Source organism: Lynx canadensis, chromosome E3 (assembly GCF_007474595.2).
Source record: "Lynx canadensis isolate LIC74 chromosome E3, mLynCan4.pri.v2, whole genome shotgun sequence".
Taxonomy (NCBI): Eukaryota; Metazoa; Chordata; class Mammalia; order Carnivora; family Felidae; genus Lynx; species Lynx canadensis.
The window spans coordinates 19803809-19821947 of record NC_044318.1 but is presented as its reverse complement, the minus strand read 5'-3'; the positions used below and the strand labels follow the sequence as shown (position 1 = coordinate 19821947).

At 40.2% G+C, this 18139-nt stretch overlaps 1 protein-coding gene across 8 annotated transcripts in view; it reads right to left on the bottom strand.

Moving 5' to 3' along the window:
- Positions 1-18139, bottom strand: part of TNRC6A (trinucleotide repeat containing adaptor 6A) — a 100693-nt gene that overhangs the window by 43103 nt on the left and 39451 nt on the right. For 7 of the 8 annotated variants that reach the window (XR_003965658.1, XM_030301218.1, XM_030301216.1 and 4 more), the window contains one exon: positions 3156-3560. The exons of the other annotated variant lie outside the window; for it this stretch is intronic. Coding sequence is in view for 6 of the 7 variants with exons in the window: in XM_030301218.1 (XP_030157078.1) it covers positions 3156-3560 (405 nt within the window). In the remaining variant the exon portion in view is untranslated. The remainder of the gene's footprint in view (positions 1-3155; positions 3561-18139) is intronic. 8 annotated transcript variants of the gene reach the window in all.

Below are 18139 nucleotides of genomic sequence, written 5' to 3'. Positions count from 1 at the left end.
TGTAATGAATGTGCACGTGTGTGCACACATATGTACACATGATGGGGAAGTGTACACGTGAAGGCAAGGGAAGGAGGTGTGTATGTGAAATCAAGGTGGGAAACTACTAACAACCGCTGGATCTGGGTGCAGGGTACACGGGGATTTCTCTATCTGTTTAGCTCTTTGTCAGCTGGATAATAAAACGTGGGTCGGAACACTTTGGCCCCGTAAGAACAATACTGCTGCCAGCCCTGTTAGGTGCATCAGCGCCGCCCAGATCCTTTATTACCTAAAGGCCTCTAGGTCCCCCAAACTGAAGTGTTATTTGGGCAGCAGCAAAGCCCAATACCCGAAGGCTCTAAGTCCCTTGGCACGGACTGAAAGCATCATGCGTGTTTGAGGCCCGGCCACAAATGGGAAGCTGGGCACGCAGAGCAGTCTGGTTTGACCAGCGCAGCAGGGTTCTAAAGGCTGGCACAGGTATTTCGGAAGGGTACAAAACTCAGTACAGTTGCCCCAGTTCCCATCACTCTTTCTTATCTTCTACTTCGCTTACTTGCTAGGCCCTCAAAGGGGCTGAGCTTGTGACCTCTGATTCACGAAGTACCTGTTCTCATCTAGGTGAGACCCCTGCTCCCTGACTGCACTGAATAAACGAGAAATGAGTTCTGTGAGGACAAGGGAGGTGTATCCAGCACTCCTCACTTTTATCATGAAAACTTTAAGCAAATAGCTGCGTATTTATTGTATGTACTGATTAACATGTCAAATCATCTCCATTAACTGCATCTGTTCGGGAAACAAAAATGTCAAACACGGATACAAAAATTAAAAGTTAAGATCATGTTCGTACAATTCTGAACTGCATGCAGTTCACGACACCACAGCTTTTGTGTCTGTGGACTACTGCTCAAGCTGTTTATAACATAGGCTACGCCGCTCCTCACTGATCACTAGCCTAAGCTCGAATCTGTAAAATGAGGCTTAAATGTGTTCGTGAGGTGTGTGCATCGTAGCGAACACCTGCTAAAGGTCAGTCATTACTGTTGTAAATACCCCTCAGAGGCCAGGGCAGGCCTGACAGTCTCAGGCGGCTTCCCGGCTCACAGACACCCAGTGGTCTCTTACGTGGCTAAAGTCGCTCCTACTCCGAGTAGCGCCTACAAAGATGTTTTAATGTAAACATGTGACATATGCTGGTAAGGGGGGTTCCCAAATGTTTTCAAAACAGATAAAAGCACAAGTCTGGTTTCTCGGCAGAGCACTCTGCCTTTGTCATTCACAAGCCTCCGGGCTCAGCCAGACTGCCGACTGCCGCACCCTCCTGGCTTCCGGCTCCACCTCCACATTAACGCAGTGCCCCCTCGGAAAGTCCTTGGAGAAACACGCAGGATACTTTTCCTTTTCAGCCTCTGTTGAAGATTTCTTCCTATGCTCACATAGGCCTTCTTTTCATCTGAATGCACATCTGTCATACTTGGGGATTTCTGACCACTACCCACTTTTGAGAAAAACACTCTTACACTCCTATTGGTCCATTTCAAAAACACCTTTGTTCTTTCATTTCCCAAACTGAAAAAGCGTATTCAACATCATACCATTTTCTAAATTTACTGGCCCACTTCCCTGTTTGTTTTGTGAACTCCGATGCCACCAGTTTGGTGTGTAGGTACTTGAGCACGTGTTGTGTGAGTAGCCTCTCCTAAGGTTTCAACCACACTTTTAGAAAACATGCTGATGACTCAATACATCTGTTCCCAATCTGATTTCTCAGATGAACTTCACACCAAATTAACTGCTTGGCATCATATATAATGTCTAAACCAGACTCTTCTTCCTGAAAAGTACAAGTTCTTCTGTAAAAGTTTTGGGGAAGATAATTCATTCAGCACCTAAACATTAGGCGCCAAGCTACGTGCTTAAAACACATCGCACAGTTTAATCCTCAAAGCAACCATATAGGTTGGGCATTAATGTCCGTACTAACAGATTAGGAGAAGGTCCAAGTAAGTTAAGTGATTGGGCAAGCCCACACAAGGGAGTTAAGTGGCTGGGGTGTGGGGGGAGGGGCGGTGGTAATTTACGTTTGCATCCTTTCCAATACTAATGTGCTGCTCTGATCACCTATGCCAGAAAGATCACAACTGTGTCCTCTTCCTCCTTCCCCACCACCGTGCAGTATGGTGCCCAAATACAGCACGGCTGTCAGGAGCACAGCTCTGGAGCTGGAACTTGAGCTCTGCCCCTCATTAGCTGGGAGACATGGTAACATGACGTGCAGAGGAGTTCCTGGTGTACATAGGACAGCAGAGAGAGAGAGAGAGAGAGAGAGAGAGAGAGAGTGTAACTCTTGCCGGGATGGTTAGTAAAGGCTGCTCGGATGAGAGGCAGGCTCGTAGCGCAATTAAGTGACATGTCCAAAGAGCCGGGATGTAAAAGCCAGGTCCATTTGGCTCTAGAAACTTTGTTCATAACCAGGATCTGCTAGTGTTTGCATGTGTGGGAACCTTGATTCTCCTCAAGTCTCTATCTGGCTTGTAGTAAATGCTTCCAAAACAGTTTGAAAAATGAAGGGACAAACCATCAGAGCCCGTCAGAACATGTTGAAACAAACCGAGCTTTGAGAAAACTGTAATCACATACACTTCCTGCCTCACCACCCTTGCTGATCTGTGGCAATAACTGAATGGGTGTGCTGTCTGAATATAATTTCCACGTGCAACAGTCTTTTAATGGCACATGGTAACGGAGTGAGGTTAGGCAAGTTAGCTAATGTCTTGGTGCCCCAGTTACCTCTGTTGAAAAGTGAGGATAAGAACAACTTATGCCTCACAGAGCTGTCAACAATTAATTGCAATAATGTGTATAACTACTTAGCACATCCCTTGGGGGAGGGTGCTCAATCTGAGCTACAGTTTTATCGATTTAAGCTATAAGCTACTTACTAAAATGGGTAGAACCTGGAGGGACAGTGATTAATCATTTAAAAAGCAGGATGGGCAGTCAGCTTACAGGAAACATTTTTAGGGTTCCCCATTCATAACTCCCTGCACGGAACTCTTATTTGCAGACACTGACGAACACAAATACACCCCCCAAAAGCCATGAATGTATACACTTGCTACGCTGCTAATGATGACAGTGGGAGTCTCGTAAGAAATGCCTTCTCTCACCTGACTGGTTTTTGCTGTTCTGCACCTCTCCGTTATTTTGTGGCTGTTGATTTGTTAAAGCACTGCTTTCTGACTGGCTGCTTAACACTTTAACAGCAGATCCCAGGTTTGCTGCTATGACAGGAAAATGCTGACCCCTCTTTAGAAGCTGTTTGTGTTCCTGGTGGCGAAATCGTGGTGGTACTTCCCGAGGATACCGAGGCAAGGCCTGTGGTGGCTGCGGCTGCGGCTGCGGCTGCTGCGGCTGCTGTGGCGGCTGTGGCGGCTGCTGCGGCGGCTGCGGCTGCTGCGGATTGTTGGCTGTGGCTCGCTTGGCATTATTATTAGTGCTGGTTGCTGTGGAAGTGCCGTTATTAGAGTTGGCAGGCTGAGGCTGGCTTACACTGGGCTTTATCTGTTCTGGCACTAATCCCAACAAAAGAAAAGGGGTGGAAAAGATTAGCCAGTAAAGTGTACCTCCACAGTAAGCCATCTAAGTAAAAAGGCACTAAGAAAAACAACCCTAAAGGAACGGAAAGTTCAAGTGCGTGAGGATATCCTCACTCACAGGCTAGGGTTTTCTTAGGAGAGAGTCAAATTTTTACTTCTGCTAGCTACCTCTCCAATAAGGGCATGGACATCATCAGCACCCCCTGGCCTGGACAGCTCATGCTCACCAGCTCCGTCCCATATTATTCTGATCAGAGAACAAGCACCTGATTGTGCAACTAGAGAACTCACAGTAGCTTCAAGAACAAATGTGCTGAATTGAATTTTGGTAATCCTAAAAGAATCCTCGATTCTCTGGAAACTGTTCTTAATCTGCCTCATTTTTAATGTGTTTGGTTGCTATTCTTCATCTCTGAAAGACTGAACACAAGTAACAGGTAGAAAGGATAGAAAACAATCTGACAGTTTCTTTAAAAACAGACAAAGTTAACAATATTTTTTGCTGTTAAAACATAAAGTCTCAAATAGGACAAACTCAGAACGGGGAAGTGAATACAAAGACAACAGAATGACATCTATGAAACTAACCAAAATGGGAGAAGTAACATAGATAACCTCTCTTAAGCAGAGCTGAGAAATAGCCATTTGTCTACTGTATGAACAATCTGAAATTATAAAGTGTATTTTTAGACCCTTAAAAGAGATCAAATAAGTAAACTAATGGAAAGGACTCAAGCCGGTGAAGATATACCTAGTCTCTAAACTACATCAATGCCGCGTGGTATAAGAACTTTCAGTGCTGGATGGACCCAGGTTTTAATCACAGTGCTGCCTTTACTGAGCTCTGTGTCTTTGGACAAGCTGTATAGACGTGACCGAGCCTGTGGTCTCCCCCATCAAATGGGGTAACACCTATACCCTGCAGAGCTATCCTCGAGTTAACTGTTACTGCTTACAGAGCACCAAGTACAAGGCGATACAAACAACGGGTATCTGTTAATGATCGGTACAATACCACCTTTTGCGGCCGTTTAACGTTTCCGTGAGAGTTCGACACATCTTTACAGATGCCACTGTCAGACAAATAAAGTGAAATGTATCCATGTGACCAGTGAGGATGCTCGGAGAAAATGCTGCCCAAGGGTTGAGAGCTCCAGGCCTGAAATTAGAACAGCTGCCACTAGAACTGGGTCGTCTGTGTGTCTTTCACCTTGCCCGTACAGGCAGTGTTGATCTAGTACCCAGCACAATGTAAAAACTCCACAAGCAGAAGCTATTCTGTGGACCAAATACAGGAAATATTTGTTAAATGCCTACAATGCGTATGATGGTGTGATAAAGAGGTCACCGGTATCATTTCCAGCAGCTACCTGCTCCCCCGTCCCCACCCCCACCCCTTGCAGCTCTAGAGTCTCCTTCATGTAGGTCTGGCCTCACTAACCACCTTCTATCTCCCGGCCACTGGTGTAGTTTGTCTACGTCACTAATACTAGTATTCTTTAATATGGGATCTGGTCTCTTATTTTTTCATGTGATTTTGATTCCTCTAAAGTAATACAAGCAAACTGTCATTCAGGAGGACTGCACTGAAAAAATTACAAAATTACATTCCATCTATTGCTTGGAATCCCTTCCATTCTTGAAGGCAACCAAAAAGCCTCACATTAATAATTTGAGCCAAGTACATTCTAGGTCTAATTACTTTATATATGAAACTTTTGTCTCCCAGACAATTTAATGCTCCCAGAAAGCAGCAATAATGTATATTCCTGTCACAAGGAAAACAAGGCACTAGAATATTCTAAAGTACCTCTGAAACCAAAAGAAAGATAAAGTACACATAACTATGAAATCATAAAAAACACAAAAACTCCAACTCAACCTTTGCATGTTTAGTACAGGTTCAGCACTGTATCTGGCAACTGAATGTAACCTTGTAATACGGTTATCCACTGCTAAAACACAGGCTTGCCTGCCACTGTATTACTAAAAGGAAAAGACAAGATTGTAACAATTTAAAACCCAATGACATTATTTATATGAGACAGCAACAGGAAAATGGTCTTTAATACATTCAAGGAATTAGAAGATAACCTATAGGCAAACACTTGTGAACGATTTATGTGAATAATGTAGGAGAACCTTAACACTATGCCAAAAGTGACCAGGAATTCAGAAGCAGTATTTCCGTCTGTCACCCGGCAGCCCCATCCCTGCCTCCAATTCAGAGAGCTGCTGTACTCCTCAGTCGAGTGTCATGGGGAAAGTAAGGCCGAGATAGGTCCTCATTTCTGGGGCCAGAAGAGTTAACTAAAACCAGTAAAAATATTAAGACAATGTAACTACTGATTATAAAACTGAACTAAATAATCTGAAGTGAAATCCCAGATATGAACATGACGCATACTGGAAGAGTAAAGAAGTTAACTGCGTGTGAAGGTAGGGTGGTAAGGATGGGGTTGCTGGGTAACAGACATAATTACTGCATGATTTTTGGCTAGTGTGTTTGTGCAGTTAAAATTTAGGTTAATTACATCAATAAATATGCAAACCACTGAAAAGAGAAAAAAAATGAGCAAATAAGAAAACTCAATCCATTCAAAAGATACAGAAAATGCAATAAAAATAATTATTTCAGAATTGCAGTTAATATGAAATATAGATTAAGATGCCACGCATGAGCTCCAAACGATCTGTAATCAAAATAAATGTAAATGAGGGGCACCTGGGTGGCGCAGTCGGTTAAGCGTCCGACTTCAGCCAGGTCACGATCTCGCGGTCCGTGAGTTCGAGCCCCGCGTCAGGCTCTGGGCTGATGGCTCAGAGCCTGGAGCCTGTTTCCGATTCTGTGTCTCCCTCTCTCTCTGCCCCTCCCCTGTTCATGCTCTGTCTCTCTCTGTCCCAAAAATAAATAAACGTTGAAAAAAAAAAAATCCTTTAAAAAAAAAATAAATAAATAAATAAATAAATGTAAATGAGTTAAATTTACTTATTAATAAAAGCTCTTTAGCTTTTTTAAGAAAAGAAAAACTTTAAGGAATGTACTTTGCAAAAATCACTTCTAAAACAAAACAATACAGGAAGTTGAGGGGGGAAAAGTATACGGATATATGACCAAAAATGCTAACAAAATTTAAATAAAAGCAGTATTAACGTCCAGTTTAAAAAAATTCAATCAGAAAAGCATTATAAAAAACAAGATGTTTCATACTGATAAAAGAAACCAACTAAAAAAATTTAAACAGCTAAAGAACCTTTATATACCAAAACTTAGTATCAAAACATGTATATCAAGTGGAGACAGAAAAACTGGGAAAAAAGGCAAAACCATCTATCTTGATGGACAGAGAACACCTTTTTTGACAAATACCGATGAAACAGTATAAGAGTACGTACACACACACACACACACACACACACACACACACAATATAGTACTGAAGAAAACACCACTATATTGCAAAAAGTACAAATAATACAGATGACATTTCTGGATTACAATGCAACCACATTAGAAACAACAAAACTAGCAAATGAAACAGCCTTAAATAAATTTTGAGCTGAAAAAGAAAAAGAAATACCAAAACTGTAGAGTTACCAAGAAAACACTAGTGAAAACAAAACACATGATAAATTTTAAGATACGGCTAAACCAATGCTTAAAGAAAAATTCCTAGCCTTAACTATTTTCAACAAACAAGAATGAATAAAAAGCATCTTATTGAAGTTAAAAAATGAACTAAATGAAGCATAAGAAGAAATTAGTGGAGATAAAAGGAGAAACCAAGGACTTTACAAAGTAAACTAGTAACTCCAAGGTGTGGCTTTATGAAAAAAATAAACTGGTAGTTAACCTGATTTTTTAAAATTAGGAAAAAATGAGATGATTTTCTAAAATGAAGATATTTCTTTAGGCTCAACTCTATAACTAACTCGAAAAGATGGAAGAGAGACTTAACTCTGACCCTGAAAAAGGCAAGAAAATAAACAGTAATTAGAACAGAAGAAATGGAGGAATTTATGAAATCACCCATCAGGATCAGACAGTTTGACCAATACTGCCATTCAGTGTTTTTTGTTTTTACTAGAATACTTCTAAGAAACATGTAACTCTAAGTCTAATGCTATTTAAATCGTTGAAGAGCACAGCAGAAAAGGGAACACCCAACAGTGTTACCAGGAAGTCTGACAAAATTTTAGTAATCCCGAACAATGGGGAGAAAAAAGAAATACAAACAGTGCCGGGGATTAAAAAAGACAGAATTCAAAATGTAAACAATGTTCCATAACATGGCTTGGCAAATCTTTCCTGTAAAGAGCCGGATAGTAAACATTTTATAGGCCATTTTATAGGCCACATCTTTCAACTACAACTCTGCTATGGTAGCACAAAAACCAGCCACAGACAACACATAAATGAATGGATGTGACTGTGTTTCAGCAAAACTTGGAATACAAAAATAGGCACTGGGCCAAATTTGCAAGCTATAGGCCCAGTGTCTGCCCTATAAAGTATAATTACCCAAATGAGCTTATAGAGAAGATCCTAGAACAACATCAAAAAACACTGAAAAAAGTCCTCCAAGATTTACCTCTCTAAAAAGCACCAGGCCCAGATGACTTTATAGGGAATGTGCATATAAAATCTTCAAGAGGGGCACCTGGGTGGCTCAGCTGGTTAAGCGTCCAACTTCAGCTCAGGTCATGATCTGGCGGTCCATGAATTCGAGCCCTGAGTCGGGCTCTGTGCTGACAGTTCAGAGCCTGGAGCCTGCTCGCATTCTGTGTTTCCCTCTCTCTCTGCCCCTCCCTGCTCTCTCTCAAAAATAAATAAACATTAAAAATAAATAAATAAAAATAAAATCTTTAAGAAACATGTCCTATCAATCTACACAAACTGTTTCAGAATAAAGAAGTGCAGGTTCAAAAGACTGACTAGATTCAAATCTTGGCTCTGCAACTTACTAGCTGTATGACCATGGGCAAGCCACTTAAGAACCTGTACCTCTGTTCCCCTCATCTGTAAAACAGGGGTAAGTATTAATACCTCTACCATGCAGGGTTGTTGTGAGGCTTTAATAAGACAATGGATGTAAAGAACTGAGAATAGTACTTGGCCCCTTGCGAGTACCCAATAAATGTTAGTGATCACTACTGCTGTCTAGGTTAAAAAAGGGGGAGTAAGGATGACCCTCAGATTTCTGGCCTGGAATGTGGGTAGACAGTAGTACCATCTACCAAGATACTGTAATAGAAGACAAAAACTAAGTTTGGAAAATACATGAGAATGAGCTTTGGTTTTGATGTTAGGTTTACTGTTTCTGTATGACAGTAATTCTCAAACGTTTTGGTCTCAAGACCCCTTTGTGCTTTTAAAAGTTATTGAGAACACCAAAGATCTTTTGTTTATGTGGGTTAAAACTATATTTACCATAGTAGAAATTTACAGAGATATTTAAAAATATATTAATTCATTTAAAAAATAAACTCTTGGGGCGCCTGGGTGGCTTAGTCGGTTAAAGCCTCTGACTTTGGCTCAAGGGCTCAAGCCCCGCATCCAGCTGTGTGCTGACCGCTCGAAGCCTGGAGGCTGCTTAGGATTCTGTGTGTGTGTGTGTGTCTCTCTCTCTCAAAAATAAACATTAAAAAAAATTAAAAAACACAAACAAAAACAAAAACTCTTGGAGTGCATGGGTGTCTCCGCTGGTTAAGCATTCAACTCTTGATTTTGGCTCAGGTCATAATCTTACAGTTCATGGGACTGAGTCCTGAGTCAGGATTCTCTCTCCCCCTCTCTGCCCCTTTCTTGTTTACTTTCTCTCTCTCTCAAAATAAATAAATATTTAAAGAAAAAAATAAACTCTTACACGAATATGTATTTTCACTGAATGAATATATATTTTCTGAAATAAGTTTTCCAAAACAAAAAGAGAGTGAAATGTATGCATGCACTGTTTTTACATTTTTCCAAACATCTTTAATATCTGGCTTAATCGACAGAAAGCAGGTCGATTTCACATCTACTTCTGCATCCAATTTGTTGTGACATCCACATTATGTAGTCTCTAGAAAACTCCACTATGTACTTATGAGAAAAAAGAGTGAAGACCACAAGTAAACTTCCTATCATTATGAAAACAGTGTGACCTTGTGAATTTCATGGAAGTTTCAGACAGCCTCTGGGGAGTCCTCAGATAAATTCTGAAAACCACTGCTCTAGAATATCCATGTGTAGAATGCAGCTGAACATATGGTTCTGAAGTTCGGTGAAGTATGAACCAGAAAAATCAACTTAGCATTCAGCAGAGAGGTGGGAGAAAGGTGACGCGAGCAGCAGAATGAGAAGCATCACCGAGACCCAAAGGAGAGGCTACTGTAGCCGACAGAAGAGCAGTAGTGGCCAGAGAGGCAGGACAGAAAGAGCTTTTAAAAATGGCCTCCCTATTTACTCAAGCAGGGACTTGTTCCCCAAATTCTCCCTATCCCTCCACGTTCAGGCAACAGGTCTGACAGATTATCTACTGGACAGCATTCAAATGCATCCTTATCATCTCCAATGTCACTGCTGTGATTTAGGCCCTCCAATTTACTCTTGCAAAAACCTCTTACTTGGTCTCTGGGGCTTCCATCTTGACTCCCCTCCCCAAATCTATCATCTCTCTGCCCCAAGTTGTCTGTATCATTAAAGTGCTTTCAGAAATCATCTAAAGTCCTTAGCAAGGCCCCAGTCTACCACTTCTCCAGATTCATACCCCATTGCATAAACATGCATTTCCTTCTCTCTCACACCAAGAACCTGCCATACTCCAAAAGGTACCATTCTTTTTCAGGATATTCTTTGTGCCTAAAATGCCTTGATACTTTTCTTTTCTTTTTTTTAATGTTTGTTTATTTATTTTGAGAGAAAGAGAGACAGAGAGAGCACATGAGCTGGGGAGGGGGAGACAGAGAATCCCAAGCAGGCTCCACACTGTCAGTGCAGAGCCTGACGTGGGGCTTCAACTCACAAACCTGCGAGATCATGACCTGAGCCGAAACCAAGGGTTGGACGCTCAACTGACTAAGCCACCCAGGTGCCCACGTCCTTGACACCTCTCTTGAAAATCTTTCTCTCCACCTTTCCTAGGAAACAATGAACTACCCTGCAACCCCTCCCCAGGTTCTGCCAGCCTTAAAAGCATTTTATGACAAGCAATTTCCCCTCCTCTTTCCCATAAAACTCTTAATGCATCTCTCACCCTGCACATGCTTAAGTGCCACCTTCTTGCTCCTCCCCTTTATCACTGGCATTCCCAAGCACCACACACAACCAAGAACTACTGGCTGAATGAACAACCGAAGAACTGTCAGCATGACATGAACCCAAAGAACAATGTAGAATGATACTGAAGATGAAAACACTGAAACACTGACATTTAATCGGTGGAAGAATCAAGAACTGGTAAAGAGAGAATGATCAAAAGAAGAAAGAGTTAAGGACGATGATGGTAGCTGGCTGGTATGTTGCTGAGTAACTCAGTGGTTAGAAATCTCTGCTCTAAACAAACAAACAAACAAACAAACAAACAAACAAAAAACCCAGAGCTGGCATCCACAGAACAAGTTCAGTAAATATGATTGTTTATCTGGGAAGTTACCCTAATTAGCCACAACATCATGTTATCCACAATACCAGAAAAATATTTTGAAGGAATTTCATTAGGCCAGTACAAAACACACATACCCACTAAAACTTTTTTATTTTACATTTTTTTGCCATTCTGTGACCCAACTGGTCTTTTGTACAGTTTAAGCAGATGGACAAAATTATGAACTGGCCCAGAAATCACCAAGTTTTAGAACATTTTTTAGAATGGAAAAGTTACTCATGCGAAGAATTTAAACCAACATTTTCCTAAATCGTGTCCAAATCAAGACTTCCCACTTTGCAAAAAAACCGAAAGAACCAATGTGACAATTAAATTAATTTGTGCTACTTTCATGTGTTTTGAGATTTCTTATGCACAAGCACGCTATCACTCTGTAAACTGGAAGCTGCTCTGAAAAACGTCTATTAACTGGGGGAAAAAAAACCCACAGCAATTGTCCTACATTCAAGTAAAATACTAGGACTAGATAAGAGATATTTAATATCCAAAATCCTAAATATACAAGTTCTAAATTTGTAAAATTTTTTTTTACTTATTTACTCAGTCATTAGAAATTAAAATTATATGAATATTTACTTCTTTTAATCTTTAAGATAACATTTTAAATGCCATCTGAATAAATTTCAGAAAACAGTAAATAAGAGAACTTCCTGTTGGCTATCTACAAGTTTAATAGAAACAACAGTTGAAATACAAAGCAGCCATCAGTATCATGAATTGCTTACCAAACTCCCCAAAACATGAATGACCAAATCTTAATACCTCAAGCCCTTCCTTTAGTCCTACCCTTCCAAAGCCTATAATTTAGCTTTGTGTATGAGTCTTCATATTGGCTACATTGTGAATCTTCTAGAAATACTGGCATAAACAGCAGGCATAGGATACAAAAATGCCATTTAAGACATGATTTCACTTTTAACAGAATGAAATATTAAATTGACCTCCAAAACATAGAAACCATATACAGATTTGTGTTTGAATTCTTAAAAGAATTGAAATAGTTGACATCACCAGTTTAAAATAATACTTAATTAAGTATCTATAGAATACACAGTGCTTTTAAAGACTTCTTTTGGCAAACTTTAAATTTACCTAAAGTAAGGGGCACCTGGGTGGCTCAGTCGGTTGGGCGTCTGACTTCAGCTCGGGTCATGATCTCACAGTCCATGAGTTCGAGCCCCGTGTCAGGCCCGCGTCAGGCTCTGTGCTGACAGCTCGGAGCCTGGAGCCTCCTTCAGATTCTGTGTCTCCCTCTCTCTCTGCCCCTCCCCTGCTCATGCTCTGTCTCTGTCTCAAAAATAGATAAAAAACATTAAAAAAAAATTTACCTGAAGTAAGCATGCCTACCCTTAGTACACGTCATCATACAGGAAAAGACAAGTGTCAAGCGTCAAGCTCTCTCTGAAGACACATGGCAAAAGCACTCATGAAAGGGCCTCGGCTGGAAAATGTCATTCTCACATAAGAGCAAAAGTCCAGGGTTGTCCTAAGTATTTCTTATTTTTATAAGAAAAAACACCCTACCTTCTCAAACAAGTATGGGGGTAGGTGTAATTGACAAGATAAAAATGTACTGACAACAAGCCAGAGTTTCCAGAAATTAACATTTCTAGCTGTCAATAATTAGGCTCAACTCCAAATGCTTGATGGTTAAGAAATTCTTACCTTTGCTCAAACGGTATTTTAAAAAATAAATGTCACCTATAAACATTCTTTGAAGTCTTCACTACAGAGAATGATTTTATGCTCTTAAAAGCCACAAAATAAAGTAACTTCTGGAAGAAAAGTCAACATGTTACAAACTAGTATATTTAAACTGAAACTGCTCATCAGGCAACACCACATACAAGATTTGCCTTTCTTCCCTACTGTTAATGTTTCCAGTAAGTAATTATAATCTCTTTAAGCCTAAACTCTCAAATCAATTATTCTAGCTGCCGTGCTAAAATAATATGGTAGTTTTCAATAGAATCTGCCTCATGATCAGAGGAAAAGCAAACCCATACAAGTGAAATCAATTCTTCCCGTTTTCCTGATTAGCAGCAGTAGCAGCAGCAATGTCACAGGGGACAGAGTTTCAAAAAGCACAAACCTGACAAAAACTTCAAGCAGATTAGAAAATTCTCTACACCAAGAAATTCTAAAGAAAGGAGCTTCCAACTTCTGTTGCTTTCCCACTCCATAGCTTTCTGCAGGAAATGCAGAAAGGCACAGTGTCACTGAACTGCTATGGAGGTACAGCTCACCAACTTCCCCTGTATTTGAGGCACAATAACTCAAATTCCATCTGCTTACATTTTAAGAGGGACAGGGAAAGAAGCAGCCAGCTGGTTAAACAATGCAAAGAGCGTTCTGGTCAATTAAGATGAGCCTACAAATCAAATTTATCTAAAACTTAGCCAAACTTTGTACTACTATAAAAATCCTCTTACTCATTAATAAACACACTGGAGGATTTAGAATATGTTTCCCCTGTATAATATACATTCCCTGTCCTATACTGACTTTGGTGAGTTCTGGAGTGCTGAAGGGCACTGAATGGCACAGAAGGGGCAAGTCTGGCTTTTAAGTTGATACACACAGATGTAAATGCTAGAATTTTCACTGTGGACAAATGGCTGCAGTGTTAAGTGCCACTGGTCAACCTGGACAAAATACCTAAATACCTGCCAATCCATCAGCTTCTGTTAATCCTTAGCAAGTAGGCTGAACTAGATGGCTATTTAAGAAGTTGAAGACTTAATGGGGCGCCTGGGTGGCGCAGTCCGGTTAAGCGTCCGACTTCAGCCAGGGCACGATCTCGCGGTCCGTGAGTTCGAGCCCCGCGTCAGGCTCTGGGCTGATGGCTCAGAGCCTGGAGCCTGTTTCCGATTCTGTGTCTCCCTCTCTCTCTGCCCCTCCCCCGTTCATGCTTTGTCTCTCTCTGTCCCAAAAATAAATAAACGTTGAAAAAAAAAAAAAAACCTTTAAAAAAAAAAAAAAAAGTTGAAGACTTAAAAACTAATATGAACTATAACAAGCTGTATTTATATTTTACACAGGCACAAACAAATCTTAATATATTTGTTATAAAGTTATTAAAGTAAGGAAAAATCCCAAGCGGCATCATAAACAACTCAAAATTAAATACTGAATTTAAAATGCGTATTAAATTGAACTCATTTAGTTGTAATTCGCTTCACATGCCCTAGAGAAATGGGAAGCATACCTGTTCCCGAGTCTTAGGAAGCACCCACTTCTAATCCCTCAGGGAACATGATCTTCCTACTCAAACATTTCCCACCTCAAATTACTAACGCAAAGAGAAACATCGCTGATTTGCCTCCATACAATCCTCAACTCTTCAGCCAAATGCCTGAGCAATCTGTTCCAGAGTATAGATCTTCTCTAACAGCTGGAGGATACCCACACAACATTCACAGCATGGTATTTCCAAGATCTTTAGTTAATCTATGCATCAAACCTTGTCCTGTAAGTATGTGAGATTCGAAACAATGGGATGATGGAAAGAGTTTTCAGGCAGATGTACATGCTTTCAAAGAAAAAACAAGTCAGATGCCCTTAAGTCTCTTTCATAACTTAAATTCTAGAAGTGATCCTTAAGTTTGTTTAACTAGCGCTGTTAAGGGAAAGTTGTTTAAAAAAACAGATTCTTTAGCCTCACAGATAAATCAGAATCTATATTTCTTAAAACAAATGTCACATGTGGTTCTCATGTCTGAATAAATGTGGAAAACTGTTATGACAGATACTGTAGGAATATCTGGAGAGCTTCTGAGTTCCATTTGTGACTCAAAAAAAAAGAAAATACCTAACAATTCAACTAAGAGTTAGTAGCAGTAACAACAAAAGTCCCAAACACACTGAAGCTTAAAAAAAATTAAGGGGCGGGGGGGGGGGGGGGTGTCACCAAATTTATGCAATAAAGAAATTGTCATAAATTACTGAAGATAACAAATTATTTAGGAAATACAGGATGGTTAGTTGATTTGTCTTAATTAGAAAAAAATAAAGTTCAGATAAATCAGTTAATAATGTCATAAAGTGCTGGCATTTTTAAAAGCTTTTAGAAAAGAAGCAAATTTTTTTCTAAATCTGGATAAACAGCAGGCTTTATAAAAGTCAAGTAATCAAAAAGTAAAAGATTGTTAAGTTTAACCCAATGAAATTATGCAGTGCAACTTATTTTTTCAAGGGTGTGTGTTTATTCCAAATTAAAAGGCAAACTGGAAAAATATTTGTCCTTTGGAATACGTTAAAGGGATCCATTCTCTCTCCCCTCCCACTGCCTACCCCAATTTTCCCTAACAGAGGGAGGGAAAAGAGGTACTGTTTTGGTTTAAGGCCCCTAAAGCTAACATAGGGAAATATTCAACAGAGCCACTAGAATTTAGGGCCAGAGTTCAAGCTAAGAGTATAAAAGTTATTTAATTTTGCTTTTCTTCTTCTGACTATATATTTTTACATCCTCTGCATACATATACCCCCTTATGGGATCTAGTATTGGGCAAAATTTAGATATTTTTGTCTGGTATCTCATCCTCAGAACAACTTCAAACATATGACATAGTCTGTAATGTTGGAAATATTTCCATCAAATATATCAGACAGAATGCTAATAAGTGTATTACACAAACAGCTTGTGCAAGCTGATAACAAAAGCTCTAGGCCCAAGGGGTGAATGGGTTACAAACAAGAATGGGTAATTCATAGAATGAAAAAAGTACAAGTGATTAAACATGATATTCCATTTTACCAGTAAACAAATGTAAATCAAAGCAAAAAAATACCAATTTTGGCCTGCCATATTTATAAAGATGCTATGCCCCATTTTCATGCTGCAAGACATACTCCTTGCACTATGGCAGAGACGCTGCCCTGTGATTCACCCAAGCTGGGTTGGGCCCTACTTTAGCGAGAGGAAAAAGCAAATCATCGTCTGGGTGAGGGAAAGCCCTGAACTGATCTGGACACTGTATGTGGTTTCTGGAGACTGAGACTGCCAGGACACTGCACAACCACAGTGGTGGTAATTAAAACTTACCAAGTATCAGCTGGATGCCAGACAATATAGCTGGTATCTATCTTCAGGATTCTATAAACTTGAAATAGTATTTCCATTTTTACAGATGAGGCAACTAAGGCTTAGAAGAAGGCTGCCCATGATCCAACATCTACTAAATGGCAGAGCTGAAATGTGAAACCAAACTGGACCCCCAAACCAATGTTTCTCCTAGTATAAAGTAAGTTTCCTCTTACTTATAAGAGCAAAATCAAACTCTCTGAAAATACAGAAATCACTGATTAGGGCTTAGCCACTCTAAAAGCTGCAAATCAAAAATTTCTATCATAAGATGTCTATATTTAGCATTTACTAACCTCTGGCCCAGTGATTTATGTTCTATATTATTTCATTTCCACAATATCAAGTAGCCTGGATTATCTCTTTTTAACCAAGTCAAACTGAGGCTCAGGGGTTGAGAAACGTGCCCAAGGTCACAGAAATAAGAATACAAAGGCGATATTCAAATCGAATGCTATCTGACTCAGAAGCCTGGACTTTTAACACTATGCTGTGTTTACACTAGAATTCCAAGATTATCATCTTCAGTAGAAGATTCAATACTTTCTGCTTCAGGCCAAATGCTGTCTTTATGCACGATTTTATTAAGTGAGTTTTCACTAAGACTACAACACTGAGCGTGCTCGCACTCAGTACGCATTCTGAAACACAGCTACTACTCTTATTAGAACTAAATGAAGAACATAAAAGTGGAAATGACGACCCATGCTGTGTTATTTGCTAGTCTGGAGCTTTCTCTTACCTGGTCATAGCTGATAAAGCTATTCTTGCTAATCTCTCCTGACTTCTCAAAAATTTAAACCAGAGGACTCCGGGTTTGTTTCCTTTGAAACTGAAGACCTAACTGTTGCCAAGGCAGAATCTCAGGGTAGGACACAACCTCAGGATACTCCCACAAGCTCCCCAACAACTATGGGATCATTGGCCACTGAATCTACTTTCCAACAACAGTTTGCCTGCTGACTGCACGGATCTCTGCTTCTCTCCTATTTCCTGTCTTTGTCCTGCCCCAGCCTCATCACAGATCTCTAAAGTTACAAAAATCTTTCATTTCTACTTATTTTAATAATTTACTGGCATTTATAAGCAAACATACCTACGTTGGCTAGAAATAAAATGTTCCTTACCTTACAAGCAAAAAAGGGGTCCTTAAGTGTCATTACCTCATTGATCACATAAATGTAGATTTACATGTATAAACATATATAATTCATTTCTCTTTCTCAACAGGAGGAAAGGAAAAATGGTGGCTTTGATATACCTAAACAGAGTAATTTTACTATTTCCCTGGGAAGCAGAATTTTCCCTTTCCAGTTAGTGCAGAGCTACAAAAAGAGTTACTTACAAAGCTCAAAGACACCTCCCATGAGAAGAAACACCTTTGCCATTAGTAAATTCTTCACCAACAGGAAACCTGCTTCTCCTTCAAAGAGGTCAGCACATATTTGCCTTCAAAAAGTTACCAAGATGGCACATCTGGGATCAGAACCTGGTCTGTCTCTATGACTTAATACCTGCCTATAACATAGAAGTCGTGTTTCTACATTATACTATGTGTGTGTGGGGGGGGGGGGGGGACACTGCATGAAAGCCCCAATTCTAACAGAACTTCCCAAACTGTGTGACAAAGAGTCACAGGTGTGCTGAGGGGAGGAGCACCTCAGCGGCTGCACAACCAGACTCTCTGGGACTGTCAGCCTCAGCTGGGGGGTGGCCACTGCTGTTTACCTTAACAGCCCCACCAATACCATTTCCACGTGACCCACTATGTGATCAGGTCAGGCAACACACTTTGAGTCACATCTTTTTGGGTCTCAGCTTCT